The sequence below is a fragment of the Plecotus auritus genome, assembly GCF_963455305.1.
Source record: "Plecotus auritus genome assembly, chromosome: 8".
NCBI classification, from domain to species: Eukaryota; Metazoa; Chordata; class Mammalia; order Chiroptera; family Vespertilionidae; genus Plecotus; species Plecotus auritus.
The window spans coordinates 34,653,512-34,670,311 of NC_137782.1; the positions used below are offsets into that span (position 1 = coordinate 34,653,512).

General features: G+C 46.3%; 1 protein-coding gene across 10 annotated transcripts in view; it reads right to left on the reverse strand.

The window, feature by feature from the left end:
• Window positions 1–2,248: 2,248 nt before the first annotated feature.
• The window catches only part of PTPRM (protein tyrosine phosphatase receptor type M), a 668,229-nt gene continuing 653,677 nt past the window's right edge, over window positions 2,249–16,800 (reverse strand). For all 10 annotated transcript variants that reach the window (XM_080683128.1, XM_080683126.1, XM_080683127.1 and 7 more), the window contains 2 exons: window positions 11,300–11,435; window positions 2,249–3,090 (listed from right to left, as the gene is read on the reverse strand). In XM_080683128.1, coding sequence (XP_080539254.1) covers window positions 3,037–3,090; window positions 11,300–11,435 — 190 coding nt within the window. In that variant the 3' untranslated portion in view covers window positions 2,249–3,036. The remainder of the gene's footprint in view (window positions 3,091–11,299; window positions 11,436–16,800) is intronic.

Consider the following 16,800-nt stretch of genomic DNA (forward strand, 5'->3'; position numbering starts at 1 on the left):
TCCCTCCCTCCCTCCCTCCCTCCCTCCCTCCCTCCCTCCCCTGAGGATATTTTTCCATTGATTTTTAGAGAGCGTGGAAGAGAGAGGGAAAGCAGAGAGAAACATCAATGTGAGAGGGACACTTCGATTGGTTGTCTACTGTATGACCGCTGACCTGGGCCCCGGCCAGGGAGGAGCCTACAACCTAGGTACATGCCCTTGATCAGAATCGAACCCAGACCCTGCAGTCCACAGGCTGAGGCTCTATCCACTGAGCCAAACTGGCTAGGGCAGGACATGACATTTCTTAGCCCCTCCAGCAGTGGACCTTCATTTTTTCTTCCAGGAGTGAGGTGGAAAAACCATAGATCACCTTCTTGGATTCTTATTACCCAATTTACCAAGAACACTGCGAGTGGCGTACTGGGAGCTAAGCCAATGAGCGGTCAGAAAAGGTGTTTCCTCTGCGGCTTACGCGCAGAGGCAGGACTGCTGGTGCACTGTGGCTGCAGCAGCCCCAGGACCCCCTGTCAGTGTCGGCTCTGGGGCGGCCCCCTGTCAGTGTCGGCTCTGGGGCGGCCCCCTGTCAGTGTCGGCTCTGGGGCGGCCCCCTGTCAGTGTCGGCTCTGGGGCGGCCCAAGCCGGTGCGGCAGCTCAGGTAGGCCCCCCGTCTCTGTCTCAGTCTCCGCTCTAGGCCTCACGTGCGCACACAGCCTCCTCCGTCGTCCTGGCCTAATTTGCATATTACCTCTTTATATATATAGATGACTCTGATAAGCTGTATCTTTATTTAGTGGGTTCCAGCTCAGCACTAGCACAGTAACAAGAATCTGAAGTTCAACGTGGGGTCAGAGACAGGGATCTGGACCAGCCCTTCCCTTGCAGAAGCTCGTCCACCCTTCCTGAAGAGGGGAGATGTGTGGGAGAAGGCCCACAGAGATGGGAAGCATTTGTTATAGGACCTATCATCCAGTCTATTGAGGGCTGATGCTCACATCTGCTGCCTGACGTGGATGTTTCCTGAGGGACGACATCCCACCGAGAGACACAGTGAGGGCCGCGGGGGCTGTGGGCTACAGTGAGCGGACGGATCCAGGCTGGTCAGCATGACTTAGCGTTTACACAAGCAAATGTTCTGTCACTGTTCTGTGAGTCATCTGCCTTTGTCACTTCATGCTGCTGAGAAAAAAGTAAAAACTCTGATTCCCATTGAAATCTTACGAAGGCAAACCTAAAACCCATGGGAGTTAGTGCAGAGAGGAAATCTAAGGCTAGGGTTTCTTCCCCTCCCTTCCCCTCCTCTCCAAATATTTATCAGGTATCCCATTGGTGTTACCTTAATTACTTGATGTTCAGTGTCCTGAAACGATTTAAAAAATATATATATATTTTCCTCAGTTGTTTAGTTGTTTCAATTAGGAGGATAAATAGGGTCTTTGTTAGTCTAGCATGTCTGGGACTGGAAGTCACTCAGAGAATGGACTGGGCATTTTCATAAATTCCAAGAACAAGGATGGCAGGAACAAAGCAGAGAAAGCTAGCAGTTGATGAGATTGAGGTTCCCAGCTGTGAGACGGCTCTGTAACTGAACCTGGATCATACTGTTGGGGGGATCTGCTGCCACTTGGTAAAGTGCCCTGCACAGTTTCTGGCACAGAACTGGTGTTTGATAAAGGCTGTCCCCACCAGCTACTGGTCATCATGTAACATAGCCTGGAACTCAGTTTATTCATGGTGGAAGTCCACTGCACAGCGTCTCCCTCCGTCAGATGTCGGGCCGAGCCCTGGACCAGAGCAGAGCAGAGCAGAGCAGAGCAGGCTGCCTGCAGTGATTTCCCTTCCCAGGAACTGTTTAGCTTAGTGTTCTGCTTAAAGGCACTCGGATCTCATAACCCTTTAAAAAGTGTTCTCTTGGCAAGTTTCAGGTTTGAATGAGGATTGGCGAGGACAGATATTACCCCAGTGAACAGGTGAAAGAGAGAAGGAGGAGAGGTGGCTCCGGGTCAGAAAGTCTCTGCCCTGTAACTGCCTGCCCACCAGGTGAGAATTCATGGCCCGGGCAGACTCTGGGGTTGTGTTTCCTCAGCACCAGGGGAGGCACCCAGGATGGGCCTAGGTTTCTCACTGCTAAAAGTTCTGTCCCCAAAATTTCAACTCAACCTGCTCCAGGCAACAGTTTCCATGTACAATCTCTCCGCCAGTGACCTGGAGTGACCGGAGCTGCTTACACCGCTGGGGCGCTGGGACACTAGCAATACACCACGACTGGTCACTGGTCTTTATTTATTGAGTTGAGAATTCACACAAGGTAACATCATACAGTAAGCCATTTCCTGGGCTTAATAAAAATGATTGTCACTCACTGTGCTTCACAAAAATTTCTTTTAATGAATAAATAATTTGATGAAATCAAAAGTATTTACAATATAAACAAGTGGAAAAGCTTTCTATCTGTGAATCTGATCGCTGAGCTTTGCATTTTTAAACTGAATTCTTCCCAAGCTTCTCCCTTAGAAACAATATAAATCCGATAGAAACAACAACTCATACAACGTATCTTTGTTCATTATATGTTTATCTGTTAGTCTTGGAAAGCTACATAAGCTTATATTATGCAACATGTTAAAATACAAATATTAACTAAAATAATATATTATCATAATGCCAGGTAGCATTCTCCACAGAACAAAAATGTACACTCAGCTGTAACAATAACAAAGGTTCACGGGTCACAAAATAATACCCCAAAGGTACAAATTCCTTCATAAGAATATAATTGTGCTCTTCAATGGACCAGCTGTCTCTGCTGCTCTAAGGGGCGGACGCCTGGGAGTACAGTCTCAGACGACTGGAGGCTGTGTGTGCTTTGTCAGGCAGCAGCATCACTGGGAACTGGGCAGTGCAAGCGGTTTTATACATACTTCCTTGGGCTCTTAGAAAGAGCCAATGCTGCAAAGCAAAATAAGCACATCGAGAGTCCCGATCTCATCTTCACAAATGCCTCGGGAGCTCTTGGCTTTGTGGGATGAAAGGTCGGTTTGCAGCGCTGTGATGCCGTCAGCCAGAATTCAAGTATTCCAGGGCCACCTCGTAGCAGAACTTGTACTGGTCCTGGAACATGGAAGGGAAAAATGTCAGCTCTGCAGTACCTGAACGCTGTTTCTAGTTAAGCAATTATGCCAGATGAGGGGTTTAATTGGAAGACGTCAAAACGAGAAGGATTTGAATCAGAAATAAATGAAAAAGTCATGGTTCTGAACCACAAATGTATCCACTGTTGGTAGATGTTCCCATGAGGCCTGATGAAAGGTATTTTGATATCCACACTCACTAGAATTCCTGGGGAGTTCTAGACCAGTGGTCGGCAAACTCATTCGTCAACAGAGCCAAATATCAACAGTACAACGATTGAAATTTCTTTTGAGAGCCAAATTTTTTAAACTTAAACTTCTTCTAACGCCACTTCTTCAAAATAGACTCACCCAGGCCATGCTATTTTGTAGAAGAGCCATACTCAAGGGGCCAAAGAGCCGCATGTGGCTTGCGAGCCGCAGTTTGCTGACCACTGTTCTAGACAACTGAAACACATGTATATGTTTGTCCATACACGTATGTTTACCTGTGTATCAACATGCTGAGCACAAAGCATGGGAAGATCATGAGGTAGAAGGGAAGATAATGAGTGCTGGAGGCAATGCCTCATGACTTGCTCACAGAAGTCCCCCAGTAAATAAACGTGGCTTCACTCCTGGCCCAGCTTTACCTTTGCTGTTGGGTCAGCTGAATTTCCTCCATTTTATGAGGAGTTTTTAAGTACCTCTTAAGTACCAAGCACCTTGACCTGGGCTCTGACTTTGAGAAGTCCACGGTCCAATGAGGAGGATGAGACAAGTGACCCATGACAACCCATGAGGCAGAGCTGAGGAGGGCCCATGAATGGTCCTCCAATGTGGAGGAGAGAGTGGAACTTCTTAGGGAAGATCTGGCAAGAGGCAGTAGGTAATAGGAGGGAGAGGGTGAACGTGTAGAGCTGGGGTAGGTGTTAATGTGCCTTGGTTTGCCCCAGACAGAACTGGTTTTTGCCTGTTGTCCTGGCATAAGCATTAGTAGCGTTCTCTTTTACTCTCAAAAACGTCCCGGTGTGAGTGATTATATGACCATCCTAACTGGCATTAAGATAGGCATTCCAGGTAGAGGCAACAGGATAAAGAAGGGTACCGGGAGGAAATGTTTGAAACTCTCTGGGAACCACACACCAGCTCTCCATCAGGCAGTGACTTCATTTTTATGAGCACAGCTTTCTCAGATCATGGACCTGAGGTCCTGGTCCACGTACGTGGGGTCTCAGGTGGCAGGGAGGGCATCCAGCTCCTGTGTTAGTGCACAGTGCTGATGGATGCTCGCTGGGTGTGGCCTCTGAACCGAGCAGAGGGACCCAGGGGTTGAGGATGCAGCGGCCCAGTGTCAGGGGCAGAGGGGCTGGCAATTGTAAGGCTCTCTTCCCAGCTCAGTAAGAGACAAACTTTTGTGAGTTGTGAGAGTCAGTGCCACTGTCTCATGGCTCAACACAATGGTCACAACCAAGGACATGGGTCTTTTATTTGCCAAATTCATTAAAAATAAATTTCTACCTTTTTTTTTGGATATGTATCTCCTGATTAGTCACTGCAATGTCCTTTTCTTCACCTATTATTTGTTCTCTAAAGGCCCCACTAGTCCAACCTGTTTATTGGAAGACAAGAGCCAGCATACCAGTGTTTGGTGCAGAACGTGACACACGTTGGGGGAGTCACGTGTTGGTCTTCTATGTGAATGATGACAAAGGGTTTAGCAGCACTTGATTCAACTGAGCAAACGTGAAAGACTAGAGATCGGGGATTTCAAGGCACAGCCTCCGTCCTCAGAGAGCTTACAATCTAGAGATCATTTCCATACACTGACGGTGCCACAAGATCAAACACCAATAGCAGCAACACCTGCCAGGATGGCTCAAATAAGAAGAGAAAGACAGGAACACGCACTGGGGAGGGTGTGGGGAAACTGGAGCCCTCACACTTTGCTGGTGGGCATGCAAACTGGCATAGCCACTTTGGAAAACAGTCTGGCAGCCCCTCAAAAGGTCATAGAATCACTCTATAGTCCCAAGGTATATACCCAAGAGAACTGAAAATAGTGTCTACACAAATACATTGTGACTCACAACACAGTATTTTTAATTTCAGGATTTGATACTTTTAATTTCAGAATATTTAGAAGAAACCACTTGAATTTCAAAATTCTGACGTTGGCAGAGCACTGAGCTGGCCTATTGGCTATAAAGTGCTCTAATGAGTTCTCCTTGTGTGTGTGTGTGTGTGTGTGTGTGTGTGTGTGTGTGTGTGACAGTGACACCCCCCCCCCAATGAAATTCTAAGAGATCAGTTCCTTATTGGATAAAACATGATTTTTGTACACACCTAATTGTGCAAATAATGTCAGTGCCTATTATGAACCCATTTCTTTTAACATGAAAATGTTAAAATTTCTTTCATTTAGTGGAAAATGTGGCTGCTGGCCTCCAGGCACGCACTGGAGGAAAAGGGACTTCGGGCTCTGTTGTCTGTGTAGGTCACAGAGCGTGCTCTGTAGGCATGACTATAATTTTCAAAATGAATTCTCTCTCTCTCATCTTCTCCCTCCTAACCAAGCTGTTAATCCCCACAGATTCTGTGACGACTGGTTTCTGAATCATAAAAATAAGAGGAATGAGGACAATCATCACACATTGTTGCATCCCCTCCCCCAAGCACCTCGGGAAATGCCTGAAATCTTCCTCCCTTGGAAACTGATTTCATTTGATCACCAGGTACAGGCCTGTCTTCTTAGGTTTCTCTCAACTCACTTGCTTTTGAACAGTGTAATTAAACCACAGGAGTTATCCCTGTGCTTCAGGGGAAAAATGTTTATGCCTTGGTCCCCAGCTCTCCTGACTGGGGCGGCCTTGGCTGGCTTCAGGCATGAAGAAGGGATGTGAGTGGGGTCCATCCTTGTGCAGGATGGTACCAGGGAGACCCGCTATTCCTCTCCAAGGCCTGACCCCACTTTCACTCTAGATCACATCTCTTATTCCCAGGAAGAAAGTGAAATCTGAAGAGGCACCTCGAAGTCAGGTTCTGTTTCACTCTGAGGGCTCTGGGGCTGCCCTGCAGGGCCCGGGCTGTGCCTTTGTCACTCAGGCTGTCTGTGTCTGAGGAACTGGGGGCCCTATGGGCAGTCACTTCAAACACCCCACGCGCCTGCCTGCCTGGGGAGATTCAAAGAGAAGAGTCTGCTGGCTCATCTGCTGCAAAGCTCCCCCCGGGTGCTCCTGCTTTTTGAAACTGCGACAAGTTTCATAGCTTCAGTTGATCCTGTGCTGACAGATCCTTCAGCTTGGAAAGAATCCTGACCGATGCCCCTGCCAGGAGGTGACGTGGTCCCCAGGTTGGGTTCATTGTTCCCGGGGTCAATGGGGCAACCAGTCACCGTGCCAAGGAGACCCCTCGATAAGACAGCTGCGTGTCTCTGACAATGAATGGGAAGGGTCACTACTCTCATCTACATCTTTAAAAATGCATGGAGAACTTTCTGCCCGCAGAGCCCCAAGCAGTCTGTGTGGGTTCCCTAGTCAGCCCTGTCGGCATGTAGCCACAGCCTTCCCCAGGTTCCAGAGGGCAGCCGGGGCAGCCAGGATGGATGGGGGTCTGGGTGCAGAGCAGAAATGTCCAGTCACTTAGCAAATATTTATCAGGTACCCCCTTGGAGCCAGGAGCCCTGCTGATGCTGAGAGGGGTTGACCAGCCCCTGCCTCAAGGAGATCAGAGTCTTGGGCAGAGAGGGGGCACAGGGCATCAACAGAGATTCCCCCAAATGCTTCCTTAAGATGCGGGAAAACTGACCATAAGAGGACTTCCAGAGAGGCTGCTCTCCAGGCTGTGAGCCCCGGGCCGTGTGACAATGGCAGGGCAGGCCTGAGAGAGGTGGAGTGCCACTCAGACTGCCAGCCACAGCTTGCTGGGGCACAGCTCGGGGCCTGAGTGCACATCTCTGATTCCCCACCTGAGTCCTATACCCTAAACTGCAACACACACACACACACACCCCTATACACTCCCACAACTACACCCACATACATCCTCCCACACCTACATACACACACATACACCCACATATACACATGTGCACACGAATCTATACATACCGCATACCTATACCCACTTACACACCCACACATATACCCATGTATACACACACCCACACATATACCTATACATACCCCACAGCTATTATCTATATACACATACCTACACACCCACATATACACCTATATACACCCCACACCTACACCCACATATATACTAATACACACCCACATCTACACACTCAAATGCGCCTATACCTACACACACAGCCACACACCTATATCCCTACACATGCATAGCCCCTCACATACCCATGCCCACACATTCATACCCACTCGTACACCTACATTCACACCTCCACACCCCATCTTTCAAATTGTCTGCAAATTTTACACAAGTTCACAGCACATTATATGTATTGCACTGAAGAGGAAAGTGGGCTGAGCCTGGGTGGCCGGCTCTGCATTTCAGGTGGGGAGATATTGGCAGATCTGGTCCAAATAGGAGCTGGGAGGTGGGCCTGGGCGGGCAGCCTGCTTGGCAGGAAAAGGAAGCCTATCACCCAGCTGAACCCTGCTTCTTGCCTGCAGCACTTTAGAATCCCCAGGCCCCAGGCCCATTGGATCCGAGTCTCTGGGGTGGGCTGAGGGATTGGAATTTCTAAAGCTCCCATTAAAGAGACTAGAATGTTGGTTGCCAGAGGCTGACGGGAGGGGGGAATGGGGTGTTGTTGGTCAAGGGTATAAACTTTCAGTTATAAGAAGTTTGAGAATAGTTAGTAATACAGTATTACGTACTTGCAAGTTGCTGAGACTAGGTTGATCCTAGGTATTCTCAACACACACACACACACACACACACACACACACACACACACACTATATTAACTGTGTGCCAATTACCTTGATCTTGGTAACTTTGGCCAAAGTTCCCACCACATCCCAGGCGTTAATATGTATCTCTAGGCAAGATCTGTCCCTGGAGACTGTTTTTTGCTAAAACAGAGCCCTAGAACTTCAAAAGCCAAGTGAGGAGGACAAAGGTGAGAGGAAAGCTACTCATTGAAGCACCCGTTTTCCCACAACTATCAGGGCTTCAAAGGAGCTCAGTATTCAGGCTGTGGGGTCCCGCCTGCCCCTGGGACCCAGGCCTTTGGTTAGGACTGGAGGCTGGTGAAGAGATAGATAACGTAGAAGCTGTGCTGAAGAGGGGGTGAGGTAAAAGTACCCTGCTCCTGTTGGATAAAACACACACCTAACTTTGTGTTATAAATTATTTTGCTTCCTTGCAATCAATTGGCTTTTCTCCAGAGCCCCAAAACGAAAAATTTGAAGAAATAAATCTTTTAGGGCTTCCTAGATCTCTCTTCAAAGTGCCATGCTTCAAAGCAGATGGATGGATTTTCAAACTTAGAAGCAATTTGGAAAAATCAGAGCCTCAAAGGGAGGTAGAGATGGGACTCCCCTCTGCACGCTCATCCCACGCTAGCAGGGAGGGGGCGGTGGTTTTGAATGGAGGGGACCAGTGTGGATTCAGCCTCTGCATGTGATGCATGAGCAGGTCTCGCGGGGCCCAGGCCAAGGCTCTCCCGACCCCATCCACCTGGCTCCCCCGTGCCAGCACAAGTGCACTCCAAAGCCTTCTGGCGCACACACCACCGTTCTATGAAGATGCAGTTAAGAAGACTCCGCACTCTATACTTTTCAACTGCTGGCACAACATCTAGTGCTTAGGAGAAACTCGGTCTCAGATGGCCCTTTATTCCCAATAGAATTGTAACCGATTTATCACCCTGACCTGAATTAATCCCCTTAGCCAATATATGCACACAGGTACAAGGACCACACTCACAGGAATTGTACTTAAAGGCAAAAACAAACAAATGACAAGGGCCCTTATTTAGTTCAGGAAGCTTCAAGCCCGCTGCAAAGAGCACTGTGACATTTTTTTGCTGGTCACCAGATATTACCTTGCGAACATTCACTGTGACAAACTTATCAGACATTCTTCTCAGGAAATTGCAAAACTTTCCTATATTTCTCAGCCCTTGACTTTATCCTAAAGCTGGTCCTGACCAGAATCTGAGTTCTGGGCACGCAAGGATCCTGTCTTCTCTAGTCTAGTCTTACATAATGACAGAAACCGCTAAGTAGTGAGTTGGGGTCAGAAGCTCCCTTCTGGTCCAACCACCCAGGTCTCCATTCATTTCGTGGAGAAGCACCACTGATTTGGGAAAAGCCACGTTGCTTCTGCCCATAAAAAATGTGTGAGCGATGGAAGCTGCAACCAGAGCTTAGAGGAAAGGCCTGGAAGGGTCTAACCTAATGCTCTGCTTAATGTAGGCTGCACAGAGAGGGAAATGACTTTTTTTTTTATTTTTATATAAAGCTACGTCAGCTTTGCCCAGGTACCATCCAAAGTTTGGAAGCTACACATCTGTCTGTGAATCAGGGAGGTCAAATACAAAATGAAGGCACAGAAAGTTTTAATTTATGCCTTTGTTTTCAGCCTCTGTCAGCCTTCTTATCTGTCTTAAACCCAGGCCACTCCTGACTACCCGACTGCCCTTTGATCACTTGCTTCCCAGGAGATTGAGAATTCTGTGGTGGGAGAACCCTACCATTCCCTCTGGTTCTAGTGACCATGGCAAACTCCTCAGCCTCTCGGCCCCTCCCCGGGAGATCTGTGACCTGTGACAGGTGCTAGGAGTGTCACATACTAGCTTCTAGCCGCCACCTCCTGCGTCTCACCCAACACTTCCCATAACTACCTCAGGCAGGCTGCTGGCTGCCCCATGCCCTGTGGACACCTGCACTATCAAGAACCACCTTTCTCACCTGCGCAGTTTCCAAAACACTTTCACGTACATCACCACGTGGGATCCCTTCAATAAGCCAATACATCACTCGTTTATCCAACTCAGACCCAAGAGAGTGAAGTGCCTTCCTTGCCCAAGGAGACTTCCATTGACAAGTTAGTCACTCTGTGGTTTCTCGTCAGAGCATATAAATTGACAAGTTGTCCGAGGTCACAACTTGAATTAGTGGCAGAGCTGAGACTAGAATCTGGGTTTTCATGGCATTCCCCCAGGGCAGGAATGAGAGGGGAGCTGTGGGGGTGAGGGTGGGGGACACACAGTCCTTTTTCCACAGAAGCCAATGTGATGCCTTCTGATGGCTGTGTGGGCCCGCACCTGGCCGAACAAGTGGCCTTGTACCAAATCCCCTGTCCTGCACCATGCTTCTTGGAAACAGAACAGCTCATCAAACATGGGACACACCGCTGAGGAGACCAGATGCTTTGGGGAGTGACTTGGCCTCGTCCTAGGGTTCAGTGTCACAGGTCACCGTCATTACCCAGCCTTGTGTACTGCTGTAATGACTGAGGACCACAGCTACTTCCGCAACCTTATCGTAAATCTCAGCTCTCTTCAGTCTCTTTATGATATTTAAAATGTTAACCCCACTGCCGCAGCGCGGTGGCCCTCTCTTCCTCCCTCTCCCCACCTCGGGATTAGTCTTACTTTCCCTCCAGCTCCTGCTTCTGCCCACAGAGGAGCACAAAGACCTAACCTGGAAGCTCCCTCCTCTAAGCTGTTTGCCTATTCTCGAGTCACAGTGGTTGGCATTTCAACAGCTCCACACACAAAAAAGAGATTTCATGAAACACTTTACGAAAATAATTGCACGGAGTCCTTTGTTTCTCAACTCCTCTAATCCTTTTCGCAGCGATGGCCACCATAATTAAGTGCAATATTCTGCTGTCGAACTAAATTCACAGCTTTGATAAATATTAGGCGATTAAGCTATTTATAAGATATGTAATTTGAAAACCTGGCGTTTCACGTGCTATGATTATTTCTTCTTCTGAAGACTAAGTGCTTAGCCACACGGAAGGCTCTGCCAGGAACGGGAATTAATAAGGATGTTCACTTGTGAGTTTCAACTATTTTCACATCTCAGATGCACTGAGAGGAAGTCTCTCTGTGGCAAAGCAAAGTGAGGGAGAGGGAGAAAAGCCCTTGCAAATGGAGTGCTTACATGATGTTTTTGAAAACGAGCCTATTCCACTGCGATCAGTTTCCCCGCAGACCTGAGCCGGGGTGCCCCCACCCCCCTAACCCGCCCGTCGGCAGCGCCCCCTGCGGGGCGGAGGCCTACCAGCAGGTCCACCATGTTGGGCTTGTTGTTCCGCAGCGTCTTCACCGCGTGGAACACGTCCACTGTCCGCTGGTGCCGCAGCATCTCGCACACGATGCTGATGGCGCAGAAGGTCCCGCTGCGGCCGCCGCCGTTCCTGTGAGGACAGAAGCCAGGTAGTTGGACCTTGTCTGTCCTTACATCGCTCCCCTCAAGCCCCGAGACCGGTGGTGGTGAAGCTCAGGGCTGGGACCCTCCACCTGGGCCAACCTGCTAAGGAAAGCGGACGCAGCGCCTGCTGTGCTGCAGGCCATGAACGGGAACGCGCTGCTCTCCCAGCTTCACCGCAGCCCTAGATTACATACTTTAATATAGCACCTTATCACTTTCTACAGGGAGGGCCTACCTCCGAAATGTTTCAATGAGCACCTCGGTGTCTCAGTTAAAACTGGTGACGGGTGTGGGTTCTGCTCAATGATGGACTTGGCCTTATAAATACCTATTAGTATTCCATTATTTACTTCTAAAATATAATTGCCCTTTTTAAATAAAGCTTTTAATTTTGAACTAAGTTTAGACCTACAAAATTGTTGCAAAAAGAGCACCGAGAGTCCCGCCTTCCCCTGCTGTGGACATCTTACATCACCACTACCCATCGTCAGCCAGGTGGTTAACGGGAGGCAGAACGATTGCTACGCTGCGGACCTCAGTCATGGCACCAGCTTTTTGATGCGTGTCCTTTTCATGGTCCAGGATCCATCCCAGGATCCCACCTTGTATTTCATTGTCATGTCTCCTTACTCTCCTCCCATCTGTGACTGCTCCTCCTTGTCTTCCTTGTCCTTGACACCTTTGAAGAGGACTGGTCAGTGATTTTTTTTTGGAAATCAAAACAGAGAATGTCAATGTGGAAAGTAGCCATGATCCCTATCCGTAACTGGAGAAGTCATTATGAAATACAAACTGTAGACTGACATTCATTTGGGTTTGTCTGATTTTTTTTTATGATTGGAAATGGGGTCATACATTTTGGCAAGAAAAAACACAGAAGGGCTGTTGCATCCTTCAAGGGATTCATGTTGAACTCACTGCTGGTGATGATAAACCTGATCACTTATTAAGATGGTAGGTGTTTGGCAGATTTATTTTCACTGTGTAGGTGTTACCTTTCTCTTTGTAGTTAATAAACACCTTGGGAAAGATACTTGGGGATTACCCAAGTATCTTGTCTCGCCTCAAAGTTTCACCTACTCATTTTAGCGTACATTGGCAGATCACATTGGTGGATCCTGTCTGCAACAATGATTACTGTGGTGCTTGCCTAATTGATTTTCTACCTCCCTCTCTCCTTCAACATTCTACTCAGAGAGGAGGTGTCTCTTCTCCCCCGTTTAAAATTGTTTAGCTTATTTATTTTTATCATTTGTCAGTTTAGACCTATTAATTATATTTTATGAGCTAAAATCCAGTTATATTTATTTTGTTGCTGAAACTATTCCAGCTCAGGCCACTAGCCGCTCCAACAGATTGCTTCCATGTTCTTTCGACAGCTTCTGTCCTTTTTTTGAGTATGTCCTTACTTTCTGCAACCACAGACGTTCCAGACTCATTCTATATGGTCCCTATACCAGCTCTAGAATCAACCAATCTAGGGATCTTTTAAGAAATAAGCACAGGATCATTATCACAGCTAACATTAATACACATTACTGTTTTAATGTAATCAAGTTTCTAGTCACTGTTTAAATTTCTCAGGTTGTTTCTGATATTTTCTTATAGTTGTCTATTTCAAATCTACATCCAAACAAAGTCCATGCATTGCATTTGGTTGAAATGTCTTGCAAGTTTATTTTAATCTATAGTTTTCTCTTCACTCTCTCTCTTTTTTCTTGGTAATTTATTTCTTGAGGACATAGGGCCATTTTTCTGTAGAGAGCTCATATTCTAGGTTTTTCTCATTCATTGTGTTTCTGAATATAATTTAACATGTTACTCTCTAATCCTGTATTTCCTATAAATTGGGAGTTAGCTCCAGAGTTTCATAAGAATTTTAAATTTTTTGGATAAGGATGCCTTATAAGTATACTGTCATTAGGAAGTAGGCACAGATATAAAATTGTTCCTTGTTTTATGATTTTAAGATTTATCATTGTGTTCAAATGTCAGCTTGATCAGTCCATTACTAAGTTTCAAAGCAGTTTTTAAAATAAAGTATAACATGCCTTAAATTAAGTCCACGAATGCTAAGTATATATATCAGTTAATTTTTACAAATGCATATGCCATGTAAACACCATTCAGATAAAAATACAGGCTATAGCCAAAACCGGTTTGGCTCAGTGGATAGAGCGTCGGCCTGCGGACTGAAAGGTCCCGGGTTCGATTCCGGTCAAGGGCATGTACCTTGGTTGCGGGCACATCCTCAGTGGGAGGTGTGCAGGAGGCAGCTGATCGATGTTTCTCTCTCATCGATGTTTCTAGCTCTCTATCCCTCTCCCTTCCTCTCTGTGAAATATCAATAAAATATATATATTTTTTAAAAATACAGGCTATGATCAGCCCGAGACCCCCCTCTTACTTCCTGTCAATACCATCAATACTCCAAAGATAATCTCTGTTCTCACTTCTAGCATAAAAAATTTATTTTGGCCCTAGACTGTGTGGCTGTTGGTTGAGCATCGTCTTGTGCACTGAAAGGTCACCAGTTCGATTCCCAGTCTTGCTTATTTCACTTAATATTATCTGTGAGAGAATCATCCATATTGTATCAGTAATTTATTTTTTTATGTTGCTGAAAATAATTACGTTGAATGGATATACTACTGTATAATTTATTTCTCTAACAGCTAATGAATGTTTGGCTGTTTCTAGTTTCTGGTATTATGAGTAAATCTGCTGTAAACATGTCTCATGGTTGCATACATGACTCACTTCTGTAGTCATATGCCTAGGAGCAGAAGAACTCAGAGAACGTATGTGCATTTAGCTTTAGTTAACAGCTCCAAAACGGCTGTAGCATATTTACCTCCTACCAACAGCGTATGGGAGTTCCAGTTACTCCACAGCTTCACCAGCACTTGGTATTATCATTTATGTGTTTGTCTTCTAAATTCTAGCCATTCTGTTGAGTATGCACTGCCATCCGACTCTGATTTTAATGTGTAATTTCCCGAAAACAAATGGCACTGAAGACCTGTTCTATGCTTATCAGCCACTTGGACATTCTTTCTTTTTTTAAAAAAATCAAGTTTTTGTCGAGTGTTATGCCCAAACAACTGGGTTGTGTAGCCTTTTCCCATTGACTTGCAGTAGTTCTTAGGCATTCTGGCTGTGAGGCCTTCGTCAGATGGATGTATCACAGAACTCTTTACCAGCTGTGTCTTGCTTTTGCACTCTGATTGGTGTCGTAGGTGAACTTAAGTATTTAACTTCAATGAAATCCAACTCGTCAATGTTTCCTTCATGGCTAGTGTTCTTTGTCCTGTGTAACACATCTTTGGTAACCTCATGGTCATAAAGATTTACTCCTGGAAATGTCACTGTTTTCCTTTTCACATTTTGGTCTACAATCCATCTGGATATGATTTTTGTATGTAGTGTGAGGAGAGACACCAGGTATGTAGGCAATCTTTTCCTGCTGCCTTGCAGCAGGTATGCTGTGGGATCTTTGTTGTATATCAGGTGACCCTGAGGTGTGGCTCAGTTCCTGGGTTTTCTCTTCTGCGCCGTTAGTCTATTATCTGCCTTTGCACTGACACCACAGTGCTTTTCCTCCATTAGCTTTTCACCCAGTGCTTTCAGCAGCTGTAGGTGACATTGTCTACATCCATCATTTTCATCAAGAACTGCAAAATGGTGATATCTTACATTTCTTTTGGTTTTATTAGCTGGGAGATATGTATAAAGAAAAAAAATCCCCTATTTGCTTATCCTGAGTGTATGTGGCTTAAAGAACCATTCAATTACACAGCCCCTGGAAGTCTGTCTTGGGCAGGGATGCTCTGCCCACAGCCATTAGGTGGCGCTACATTATGCTAAAACAAGGTCCTTACCTCAGAAGAATAGCAGGGAGCTGTTGTGGTTCAAAGCATTCTTTGCTGGCTTATTCTGGAGGATTCCAATTTAACCTAATTTTGTTTCTCACAACTAAAAGTCTTAGATTTAGATTTAAAAGCCTAAACAACAATATACATTCTCACCAGGCCTGGGTCTCTTGGCCACCCCAATGTTAAGAGAGCAAGAGTGCCCCATGGGAACTGCAAGGACTTTATAATAGGGGAGAATGGCTCCCCCGAAAAATCAAGGTTTTTCTCACCAGAAGGGGAAGAAACAACAGATGCCCACCACCGTCCACTACAGTTAAATAACAGCCCTCTGTTTTAGATGTCACGTGGAAAGGTGACATAACTGCTTAGTTCTAGGGCCACAGCTGTGTCCTGGAAGGTTATAGTCGGTGGTTGTCTCTGAGGTACAGTGATGTAAGCAGGGGTCCTCAAACTTTTTAAACAGGGGGCCAGTTCACTGTCCCTCAGACTGTTGGAGGGCCGGACTATAGTTTAAAAAAAAAACTATGAACAAATTCCCATGCGCACTACGGGCCCCGGACGAGTTGGCTGCTAAGCAGGACAGGCAGCGGCACCCGGTGGGCGGGATAAATGTCCTCAGTGGGCTGCATGTGGCCTGCGGGCCGTAGTTTCAGGACCCCTGAATTGTAAGGGATCCTTGTATCTTCCCCTCAGGCTTGTCTAGTGCCTCAACTTCATCCACTGTGACTTAGTCCTTTGTATTACAGCACTTGCCCTTGAAAGGAAGCTACTCATCAAATTTGGTACCATGCATTATGCTCCTAGTTCCAGATGCTGGCGGACTCTAGATGCAGAAATGGATATCTGCAAATTACTTTTAGTTTAGTTTTTTTTTTTTTTAAAAAAAACTTAATAGATATAATACAAACTCTAACTAAAATGTCAATTTTAGCCCTAACCAGTTTGGCTCAGTGGATAGAGGGTCGGCCTGCAGACTGAAGGGTCCCAGGTTCGATTCCAGTCAAGGGCATGTACCTTGGTTGCAGGCACATCCCCAGTAGAGGGGGTGCAGGAGGCAGCTGATCGATGTTTCTAACTCTCTATCCCTCTCCCTTCCTCTCTGAAAAAAAAAATCAATAAAATACCTTTAAAAAAATAAAATGTCAATTTTCCTTGCCAGGATTGTATCAACTCACATTGGTGACCCCCTGATCTTATTCTGATCAGAGATTTATATCTGGACTTGAAAGATGTAAAAATGGGGTTGTGAGTTGTTCATCATTCCTTTTGGCATTTTCTTGATAGAGATGTTTTTAATGAACTGGGTCCATGAAAAGGAAGGGGAAAGTAGGAAGGGGTGATGGCTTATGAACAGCTTTTCAGGGGACAAAGGATTAGGGTTAAGTGTGAGTAGGTTCATAAGGTTCTTTCCAAGGAAATACCAGTTTCCTACAGGCTGACATGCCATATTTTGACTTGAGAGGCAAGGCGGAGTTC